Source organism: Miniopterus natalensis, chromosome 1 (genome assembly GCF_054644295.1).
Source record: "Miniopterus natalensis isolate mMinNat1 chromosome 1, mMinNat1.hap1, whole genome shotgun sequence".
NCBI lineage: Eukaryota > Metazoa > Chordata > Mammalia > Chiroptera > Miniopteridae > Miniopterus > Miniopterus natalensis.
Window position 1 is genome coordinate 161,330,408 of NC_142081.1, and position 12,303 is coordinate 161,342,710.

The 12,303-nt window shown below is 36.1% G+C and overlaps 1 protein-coding gene across 1 annotated transcript; it reads right to left on the reverse strand.

Annotated features, from left to right (window-relative positions):
• Positions 1-1,275: 1,275 nt before the first annotated feature.
• Positions 1,276-12,015, reverse strand: NPFFR2 (neuropeptide FF receptor 2). The gene is given in 3 exon segments (XM_016207084.2): positions 1,276-2,065; positions 9,511-9,610; positions 11,688-12,015. Coding segments are annotated over 3 exon segments (1,218 nt in total).
• Between the last annotated feature and the right edge of the window lie 288 nt (positions 12,016-12,303).

The following is a 12,303-nucleotide window of genomic DNA, read 5'->3' on the forward strand; positions in this document are numbered from 1 at the left end:
AATTTCCTTTCCTTGGTGTAGGAAATAACACTTGCATATTCAACTACACAAATCACAATTCAATTAAAAACTCAACAATTATTTTCTCAAAGGCTTATAATGTTGAAAAGCGTTTAGCTTAAACTACACAAATGACTGGAAAAACACAATAGTTCCAAGACCAGAGATTTATTTTTTATTTGCCACACTATTTGTTATTTTATAATTCCCAGTTTTCTAGGGACTTATGTCATCCTGAATGCTAGCATTTACAACTATTATCAACATAATTGTAACAGAAGAATCCAGGGGGTTGCAATTCTCTTTATAACAGTAGTACTAATTTACTAAACCAGTAGGAGTGCTGGGTTTAAATGTTGTGCTTGGCAGAAAATTCGTAATAATTGGTTTTGCTCTGTGCAGACTTTACAGGAGTCTTAGGATGATTTGCCAAGCATCTCTGATTAAGCGCTTCAAAAGAGAGCTGCCATTCTTCTGACAACTCCTTTTTTGAAAGATTTGCTTTTCTATGTCAGAGATTCTATTAACAAGGAGGTTAAATTGGGTCCTGAAGCACCCCTGTAAGAAACATGGGCTCAGCTAGGGCATAAACTTCATTTATAAAAATATATGAAAACCAACAATAAGTCCTATGGAACAATGCTATGATTTTGCCAACTATAACTGTATTCTTTAAAAGAAAAAAAATCAACCTTTAAATACAAAGAAATACAGTGTCCCTTTATTTGCTATTGTAGCTCTTATTTCTAAAAAAGATAAGTACATTTTAAAAGCACAAAGAGATAATTTTTATCTAAGATTTCAAATACAAAAGCAAAGGGACAATTCACAAAATGTACTCTCATGCAAAGAACTACCGATTTATTACCATATGGGGGCTGTGTGTGTGTGTGTGTGTGTGTGTGTGCACGTGCATGCATGCATCGATAGACATAACACACATGCTTGTCTTATACACAAATAGTTAAGTTGAAAAAGGTCAGGCTTTGAAATATGTTCCTTGAAAATGGATTTATCCAGGCAAACATATATTAGTCACTTTACATATTTTACATACCATAAGATTGGTTATGAACATAAGACCATTTTGTTTACTTTTTTTTATGCAGAGAGGGCTTTCCATACATGTTTTCTTTGGCACAGTCTTAGAAACAATTGAAGTACAAAGCCATAGGTAGCAGGAGTATTTCAATATAGAGCACAGTAGAATTGAAATCATCACCTTAGCTCTTTTTTTCATCTCATTGCTATTGGTAGCTCCTCCTAGTTCTTCCATCAATTCCTGTTTGGGGTTTTCAGTACTTTTTTCTAAAGCAAATTTTCCTCATGTGGGTTTTCAATTGTAGGTTCATGGGCTAACTGATGAGATGTATTTATGACCATGTTGTTTTCAGCTCTTAGGGCATAGGCTTCCTTGGACTGTGCTCTTTTTTGGCAGAACTGGAGGTGAAAAGCATCTTCGAAACCACGGCGAAAATTCTCATTGAAGAAACCATATATGATGGGGTTGATGCTGCTATTGCAGAAGGCAAGCCAGTGTGCAAAAGGGTAGATGTAGATGTTGATGACTTGCAATTCACTTGGAGACAGTTCAGCATAGTCTGAGAGCATCATCAGAGTCCACAAGGGCAGCCAGGAGAGAATGAAAAGTAGGGCCACGATCAGAAGCATCTTAATGACCTTCTGCTTCTTCTTGGACACGACATGCCACTGCTTCTGGTTCTGCTTGCCTGCATGAGGCACTGTTACCTTGAAGAGTGAAATTCCAATCCTTCCATACATGATGACAATGAGGGAGAGGGGAGCCAGGTAGATATTAGCAAACAGCACAGTGGTGTAGATCTTTCTCATTTCCTTATTTGGCCAATCTTCCCGGCACCAGTAGACTGGCATGGTTTTATTCTGAGAGTTCAGTATCACTCGGTAATATTTTTCTTCTTGTACATGTAGCATTATTGCAGATGGAGACATAATGGCAATGGCCAGGATCCAGATGATCACAATAATGACAAATGCTGTCTTGATAGTGAGCTTTGGCTTAAAAGGGTAGACAACACACCGAAACCTGCAATTAAAGGCAAATAGCAGTTGAGGCAGTGCCTCATAACTTCTCATTGAGTTCTGAATTAAATGTATTTAAGTAATTCCCACATTCATCTCAAAAACATAGAAAGTTACCATTATAGTAGAAAGGAATGCATTGCCATTTTCTGTAATTGATATGAAATAAATTTCAATTCAAAATATGAATAATTATTATAAAAGTAATAGTGGTAACTATTTTATATTGAATATGACTATGTAATACTCTGTTCCATTTTTTTCCATTGATTTGTATGAATACTCTTTTAAAATCCATCATTTAAAAGATAGAAAGACAGGCTTGAAAATGGTAAAAATATTGCCCATAATTACACATAATTTTTACACAGGTAGTTCACCTCCAGAGCACATGTTCTTAAGTGCTCCTTCTTCTGCCCTTCTGTGGTTCTCTCCCATGTCATCTGTGCGTTTGGCCATGTAACTTGCCTTGGTCAATGGGACATTAGCAAACATGACATAAACAGAAGTTTTTACGTACTTGCGTACAGAGACTTGTACTTTTGGAATGCTTCCTCTTGAAACCAGCTACCAGATGGTTAAGAAGGTTGAATTAGATGAGAGACTCAGTTTATCTCCCAGGGTAATGCTGCAGCATGACTGATTTCAGCTGCTGCACACTGAGCAGGAGAACCACAAGAAGCACTCAACCAATCCACAAAATCAGGAAAAATATTCAATAATTATTGTTTTAAACCACAATATGTTTTGGTGGTTTGTTTTATAGTTGTAAGAGTCTAAGAGTTTCTATTGTGAATTATGATTCTGCACCTTTCCAGTGATCTATGTCCTTTGGTGAGCATGGAAATTCAACATCAGTATGTAAAGTAAGTCTAATTCATTTTACTGCTATTTTGTTATTGTGATTCTTGATGTTACTATTACTGATACTCATTATGTTAATTATAAGATAATCATATCATTATGCAACTGTACATTTTATAATTTTCAAATTATTATCACCTATTTAATCTTCTTTGTTTTTTGTGATGACTCTATAAAATTTAAATGTCATGAAAATTATTACTTTCCAGATCTGCAGGTAAGAAAACTTAGAGCTTTTACACGGTGCAGCAGCAATGCCAAATTAATTTATCTGACATAACTTCATATGATGACTAGTTAGCTTGAGCTTTGAGTGCTCTGTTGTTCTTTAGAACTACTTCATCGCATGCATAAAGTCTTCTGTCTTAACCTCCAAATTTTCTTCTAATTTTCTGATCAGTGAATCCTCCCATTTACTCACCATTAAATTATGGATCACTTCATAGGCACAATTCTAGATATTTTGCTCTTTTTGTAAACCAATGATGAGGACTTCAAATACTCTATTTATTTATTCATTCAACAAATATATGTATATGTATTCAGAGAGGCAAAGATGAACAAGATAGAAAATATGCCTGTCAGGATAGTCAATGGAAATACTGTATAATTTTTCTAAAATCATGCTAGAGTTTAAACTTGGCCAGTGTATTTTTCAGGGTTCTCCAGGGAAACAGAACCAACAGGGTATATAAATATATTGAAATATACTTATTATAAGGAATTGATGCATGCAATTATGCATCTTGAGAAGTCGCAAGATCTGCAGTTAACAAAATGGAGATCAGGGGAGCCAATGGTGTAGTTCTGTTCAAGTCTGAAGGCCTGGGAAGCAGAAAAGCCACTGATGTTAAGTGCCAGTCTGAAAGACAGAAGGCTCAAGACCCCAGAAGAACTGATGTTTCATCCTGTGTCTGATGGCTGGAAAAGAGTGATGTCCTAGGTAAAAAATCAGACAGAAGTTTTCACTTGTTTGTAGGAAGGTCAGCCTTTTTGTTCTATGCATGTCTTCAACTGATTAAATAAGGGTCATCCATTATAAGGAGGGCAATCTTCTTTATTCCATCTACTTACTCTACTCTTATGATTCAATCTCATAAAAAAACAACCTTATAGTTCAAAACACTGGTTATAAGGATACTCAATAAGCTTAGGAGATGAACTCAGTAACTACATTAACAAAGAGATAGGAAACATAAAAAAGGACAAGTCAGAAATGAAAAATATAATAGCTGAAGTGAAGAGTATTTTAGAGGAAATAAACAGTAGTTTAGATGAAGCAGAGGACAGAGTCAGTAATTTGGAAGACAAGGTAGTGGGAAAAAGAACAGCAAAAAAAAAAAAAAAAAAAAGAATCACATAAATAAGAACAGTTTAAGGAATCTCTGGAATATCAAGCATAACAATATTCACATCATAGAGGTACAGGAAGAAGAAGAGAGAGCAAGGTATTTAAAACCTATTTGAAGAAATAATGACTGAAAACATCCATAACCTGGCAAAGGAAATAGTCAAACAAGTACAGGAAGCACAGAGTTTTTCAAACAAAATGAACTCAAAAAGGCCCACACCAAGACACAATAAATTAAAATGTCAAAGGTTAAATACAAAGAGAGAATCTTAAAAGCAGTAAGAGAAAAGCAGTTAGTTACCTACAAGGGAACTCCCATAAGACTGTCAGCTGATTTCTCAGCAGAAACCTAACAAGCTAGAAGGGATTGGCATGAAATATTCAAAGTGACAAAAAGGAAGGACCTAAAATCAAGACTACTCTAACCAGCAAGGCTAACATTTAGAATCAAAGGAGAGACAAAAAGCTTTGCAGACAAGAAAAAGCTCAAGGAGTTCATCACCACCAAACCAGTATTACAAGAAATGTGAAAGGGCCTGCTTTAAGAAAAAGAAGAAAAATTAAAAATATGAAAAGCAGCCCGGCCGGGCATGGCTCAGTGGTTAAGCATTCACCTAGGATCCAGGCGATCAGGGTTCGATTCCCGGTCAGGGCACATGCCCAGGTTGTGGGCTGTAGCTGATCAATGACTCTCTCATCATTGATGTTTCTATCTCTCTCTCTCCCTCTCCTTTCTTCTCTCTGAAATCAATAAAGATATATATTTTTTAAAAAAAGTAAAATAGTAATTACTACATACCTATTAATAACTAATTTAAATGTAAATGAATTAAATGCTCCAGTCAAAAGATATAGGGCACCTGGGTGGATAAGAAAACAAGATCCACGGGGTTATATTCCCAGTCAAGGCACATGCCCGAGTTGTGGGCTCAATCCCCAGTCGGGGCGTGCAGGAGGCAGCTGATCAAGGACAATTCTCGCATCATTGATGTTTCTCTCTCTCTCCCTTCCTCTCTCTGAAATCAATAAAGATATATAAAAAAGAAAAAAGAAAAGATCCATACATATGCTGCCTACAGAGACCTACTAGATTGAATGACACACACAGACTGAAAGTAAGATAATGAAAGAAGATATTTTATGCTAATGGAATGAAAAAAAGCTCATGTAGCAATACTTATATCAGACAAAATATACTTTAAAATAAAGACTATAACAAGAGATAAAAAAGGACACATCATAATGATAAAGGGATCAGTCCAACAAGAAGATTTAACCCTAGTAAACATTTATGCATACAATGTGGGAGTGCTTAAATATATAAAGCAAATATTGATGGACATAAAAGGAGAGATTGACAGTCATAGTAGGAGACTTTAACACCCCATTGATACCAACTGATAGATCATTCAGACAGATTATCAACAAGGAAACAGTGTCCTTAAATAGCATATTACATTACATAGATTTAGTTGATACTTTTAGATCATTTCATCTCAAAAAAGCAGAACATATATTTTTTCAAGCACACATGAAACATTTTCCAGGATAGACCACATGTTAGGCCACAAAACAAGTCTCAACAAATTTAAGAAGACTGAAATCATATCAAGCATCTTCAATCACAATGGTATGAAACTATAAATCAAACACAAAAAGAAAACCAAAAAAACACAAACACATGGAGGCTAAGCAGCATGCTACTAAGCACTGAATGGGTTAACAACAGGGTCAAGGAAGAAATCAAAATATATCTTGAGACAAATGAAATGAAAACATATGCCTCAATCTATAGGACACAGCAAAAGAAGTTCTAAGAAGGAAATTCATAGCAATACAGGCCTACCTCAAGAAACAAACAAAAATCTTCAATAAGCAATTTATCTTTACACCTAAAGGAACTAGAAAAAGAACAAACAAAGCCCAAAGTGAGGAGAAGGAAGAAAATAAATATCAGAGCAGAAATAATAAAAATTGAATCTAAAAAATCATATAAAAGATCAATGAAGAATCTGATTAAAGAATGGGGAAAGGACCTGAACATTTCTTCTCCAAAGAGGAGACAGAGATGGCCAATAGACATATGGAAAGATGTTCAACATCGCTAATTATCAGGGAATTGCAAATTAAAACTACAATGAGATATCACCTCACATCTTTCAGAAGGGCTATCATCAATAATTCAATAAATCACAAGTGTTGTCGAGAATGTGGAGAAAAGTGAACACTTGAGCACTATTAGTGGGACTGTAAATTGGTGCTGCCACTATGAAAAACAGTAGAGAGTTTCCTAAAAAAATTAAAAATACAACTATCATATGACCCAGCAATTCTACTTCTGGGTATTTATCCAAAGAAACCCAAAACACTAATTTGAAATGACAAATGCACCCCTCCGTTTATCGCAGCATTATTTACAATAACCAAGATATAAAAGTAACCTAAGTGCCCATTAATAGGCAAATGAATGAACAGTAGTACGTATATACAATAAAACATTTTTCAGCCATAAAAAGAATGAAATCTTGCTACTGCAGCAACATGGATGGACCTAGAGGATATTATGCCGAGTAAAATAAGCAGACAGGGAAAGACAAATGCCCTATGATTTCACTTACATGTGAAATCTAAAAAAAATGAACAAACAAGCAAAACTGAAATAAACTCATACAAAGAACAAATTAATGGTTGCCAGATGGGAGGTGGTTTAAGGAGATGGGTGAAAGGGGGAAGGGATTAAAATGTACAAATTTCCAGTTATAAAAATGGTCATGAAGATATAAAGTACAGCATAGGAAATATAGTCAGCAATATTGTAATAACTAATAACTGGTACTAGACTTATCGGGATGATTACTTTGTAAGTTATATAAATGTCTGATCACTATATTGTACACCTGAAACTAATATAATATTGTGTATCAAATGTAATTGAAAATTTTTAAAAAATTATTTTTAAAAATCTCCTCACAGATACCCACATGAAATGTTTGACCAAATATCTGGGTACCACATGAAACAGTTAAGTTCACACATCACAGCTAGCTAGGAAAATAATCTCAGCACTCTATCTCAAGCAACAAAGGACAGTTGTCTGCTTCAGGACCCGTTAGCACCCAGAACTGATGGGACTTAGAGAGTGACTGGATAGAAGTTAAGGAGAAAAGGGGGTCTCAAGGATAAATCTTAAGATTTTCACTTGAATTGGGTGAGTGATCCTGACATTCATTAATTGGGGAACTTAAGGAGCTAATCTTTTGTTCAGGTTTTTTTGGGGGGGAGGGGTTGGGGGTGCTGGTAGTGAAGAGGAGTTCAGTTCTGGGCATGTTTAGTTTGAAGTGCTTGTTGTTGGATGTACAGGTGAAGTTATCCAATAAATTTTGAACATAACTATGTTCAAGGCATTTTGAACATAAGTATGAAATTTGGGAGAAAGACTTAGTCTGGAGAAATAGGTTTGGAAGTTTGGTTTTCTCCAAGAGCTGACCCGGAGAAAAGCATTCAAGTATAAGTAGTTTAGATAGAGATGAAGGTGTGGTGGCCTTCAAATGTCCAAATTCTTTGACATTCCTTCCAAATTCTATTCCTTCTACTGGAATTAGGCTGGCCTTAGTGACTCATTTCTAACGAACAGAATGCAGAAGTGACACTGCATCACTTTCACTGGCACTCCCTCCTCGAACACAGATGTTCAGAGCCTTGGGCTGACATACGAGAAGTTCAGCTGCCTTGAAGCGGCCACGCTGTAGAGCCCATGCAAAGAAGCCAACAGAGGTCGAGTGCCTGAGGAGCCCCAGTTCTAGCTCCTAGTTGTTCAAGCCTTCCCAGACTCGGCACCAACGTGAGAGTGAAAGAGCCTTCAGCCCGGGCCCTGGGGCCCTCTACCTTGTGCCAAGTGGAGCAGACACAATCTCTGCTTGCTGAATCTGCTCACATCACAAATCATGTGCATAAAAAATATTGCTGCCATGTTAAGCCACTAGGTGCTTTGTTCAGGAAGGTGACTTGTTATACAGCAATATGACTGAAACTACAGCAAAGGAATGCATGGATGGGAAGGTAGGCAGTGCCAGGGTGAACTGAACCACCTGTCACAGCAGGTGACCATGTTTTCATCAGTTCTTTAAAATCTGAAACATTAGAGATACAGTTGAAATTCCTTTGGTAGGTCTACTTAATCCCAGACATCTTCCTCTTTCAGGAGAAATCCTGAAGTTGATATGTATCTCTTCCTTCAAGTTTATTATGCTTTTGTGATACTAGCCTGCATCTATAACAATTTGAATTTCATATAATGGCACCATGATGTAAGTATCATTATGTAGCTTCTTTGATACATTATGTAAGTATCATTATGTAGCTTGGAGATTTATGCATTTTAATATATGCTGACCTAGCTCATTAATTTTAACCACTGTATAGCTATTTCATGAAATAAAGATAGCGTAATTTATTTATTATTATAAATTCATTTACTTTTTATAATGAAGAGCAATGTTTATTTCTAAATCTCTGTTTGGAAGGCATGCTAAAAACAGTGAAAAAGGAATTTAGGGACATTTAATACTAAATGTAATGTGGAAATGAATTGGATAGGCTCAAGATTCAAGGAGAAAACGAAAGGATATTACAAGTTTGTAGCTGCAGTAAAGATGGCATGTGTAGTATATAAGTAAGGTATAAATTTTCTATACACATTCACACCAAAATAATTTAGTAATAGTAATACTATTACTAGTATAAAACAAGTATAATTATAATAAATGAGTAGTATGCAAAAAATAATTTAGTGTAATAGTAACAGGACATAGTAAATTTGGAAACAATAAAAAAAAAATCTTTGGCATAGAGTGGTTAGCATACCTTTAAATTCTATTCTATTTACCTGTAAAACCAAATAAACTAGATCTACATGATAAGTTTTTAGAAATAGATTAAAACATTATAAATAATGATGAAAACATTAGATTAAAAACAGAATCTATCATTTTCTTATTTTCTTGTGTCAACAATTACAGTACATTTTCTGTTTCCCTCTCTCCCTCCCTCTCTCTCTCTCTGTATATATATATATATATATATATACACACACACACATTCTCTCTCTATACATATCCCGTCTCCTTCTCCTATATACTCATAACCCAGTTCAGAGGCTCCCACATTCCTCCCCTTTAGGCGGGCCCGTTGCGCCCGTGCCCACTCCTCTGGGTTCGGGCTGGGCCCTGCCTTACCTGTCCACTGCTACGGCGACTAATGTAAAGACTGAAGCCGCAACTGATATTCCTTGAACCAAACCGCTGATTTTGCACATTGTACTTCCAAATGGCCATCCTGAAAGGGAAAAGGAACCATTAGTCTGAAAAACATCTAAGATTTCACTGAAAATATAAACAGAAAGGTATGACATTAAGACTGGTGTAACTTTTCTAAATGATATCCGTGGAATACTCGATGTTTCCCATTGTTTTCATCAGTACCTGCAGAGCTCTGTTTTTCAGCATAGTACTAACAATGACACACAAGTGTCACATGCCTTGCCACACAGCCAGTTAGCATTATACTGAAGATCTGAACCCTGGCTGTACGGTTCCAGAGTCCAGACAGTTATCTCTTATATAAAATGCCCTTTAAGTGAATAAAACAGGAAGAAATACATTCTCTAATTTGGAAGAGAATCTGAGGATGCATTACCACCAGGTACACACCCAAAACTAAACAAATCAAAATACAATGCCCTTATTAAATCCAGGAAAACAAAAAACATGTTATAAGAGAAAAATTGCTATCATAGCACGCCACTTGGCTTGGCAGTGGTAAGATACATATAATAATAGGAATGTATACTCTGCATGTTGATTCTACCCCAAACTAGGATATAATTGTCTTGAGAGAATGAGAGGAGGAGAGTGAACGTATATTGTGTGGATGCACAGTTGTGGTTCTGTGTAAAGGTGTGTGATTGCATTGATACAGAACTTCAGCCAGTCTTGTTTTCCCAACTTCACATTCACTAGTCTCTGACATGCAGTTGCTATGGATTTATGTGCTTTTGCCCTAGTGCTGACATTTCAGTGGAGTCTGGTAAGGACAATGGCCTCTTCTGGTAGAAGATTGTGAAAAGTAAATTACATCTCTACACATTTAAGGAAAACATGTTAGTTTAAAATATGATAGTCATTACCAAAAATAAAGGCAAAAATTGCTGAATGTGGCTGTCTCTTAGGAATGCAAATCAGAGGTAAGGAAGAGTAGTGTATATGCAAAAATTTTAAATAATAATTTAATTATAAATATTTACAGAGGGAATGTTGAGAGCATTTGTTACTGGTGAATAGGTTTCTTGAGGACAATAATGATAATTTTTATCAATTCTTTCACTCTCTTTTTGTCTAGCACAGTACCTTGAAATTGAACATCCTTGATAAATACTGTTATTTACTGAAAAACATCGCAAAGACACAGAATCTACAAAGAATAGGCATTCCTAACTCCCACTCCAGAGAAAGGAAAGAAATAGGTAAATTTTATAGGGAAACCTCTTATATTTCACAAAACTGATGCTGAATGTTATGAAAAAGATAAGAACTATGCTATGGCTCATGCTACTCTAAATTTTTTTTTATATGTTGCTATTATTTCATTTTTTTCTTATAGGTTAAGAATGTGAATATCTTGAGTACTATTCATTAATTAATATAACAAATACTTATTGAGCAGGTATTACGTACCAAAACCGCGCAGGGAGTTAGAGATACACTGTTCTTATACTTCTAGAAAATATAATGTAGTGCAAAAGGCGGACTCAGTCAGGCCCAGGAATACTCCAGGGCAGTGCCTCGTCCTTGCTCAGGCTGCTCGTGTGAATTACCACGGATGAAACGCCCACGTTTTGAGACATCATTGGGACTGCTGCTCCATCTTCCATCAAACACTGTTGGGTATATCCCTAGATAATCACAAGAGGGTCTAAACATCTACTTACATTACACTGAAGACAGTGCACCAGTTGAAACCAGACTTACCAGCTCCTCGAACTTCACAGTCCATAATATTCTCAGTGGTATCTCTACCATATTATATGTGCCCTGACCTGTATCGAGCAAACTCAAAGTCTGTGGTAGTATGTGCTAGATCTCATTCCCTGGTGACCTGCAGTAAACACTCTCAGATGAAGAGATTAAGATGTACAAACTGGCTGTTCCACAGCAGTCGCAGGGATGTAAAGCACAGCACAGGGACTAGAGCCAGTAATACAGTAATAACTACATATGATATGCGGGAGTACTAGACTTATGGGGGGGTCGCCTAGTAAGTTATATAAATGTGAATGAATGGATGGCCCAGTCATGGTGCAGGGAGGTGGGACATTTTTTCATATCATCTTTGCACTCCACACAAGTCAACACACCTGCTATAATGTTATCCAGAAGCGTGATAGGCATACAGAATATGCCAACTAGTAAATCACTTATCGCCAGGTTCAGGATGAAGAGATTAGTGACTGTGTGCATGTGTTTGTTCCTCATTACAATAAAGCAGACCACTGTATTTCCCACCATGCACAGGAAGAAGATGAGAAAGTAGGAAATGATGAAGATCGCTGCCACTTGAGCATGATGAAGATAGTAGTTCACATAGGTAATATTGATGTCTGAGTACAGATAATGTTTCGTGTCATTGACACTCAAAATATGATGCCAGTTTTCTGAAGAGTTGGAGCCTGGTTTGTCACTCATGATGGATCTGAACAAAGGAGAGGCAGAAAAGAAAAAACATAATTAGAAGCCAATAGAACGTAAGTTCTGTGCCTGAGTTTAAGAGGGACACTTTAAAATGCTATAGAATTTTGGTGGGCCTTCTGTAATAATCCGTAAGTTTTGCATGGAATTGAGCTATAAATAAGGGATTCAAAGTATTCAGATTTTAACCAAGAGCATTTGAAAATTCCACTTTGTACCATAAGTAACACTTATTATTCTATTTTATTTCCTCAATATACTCCATATCTCACTACTTTAATCATC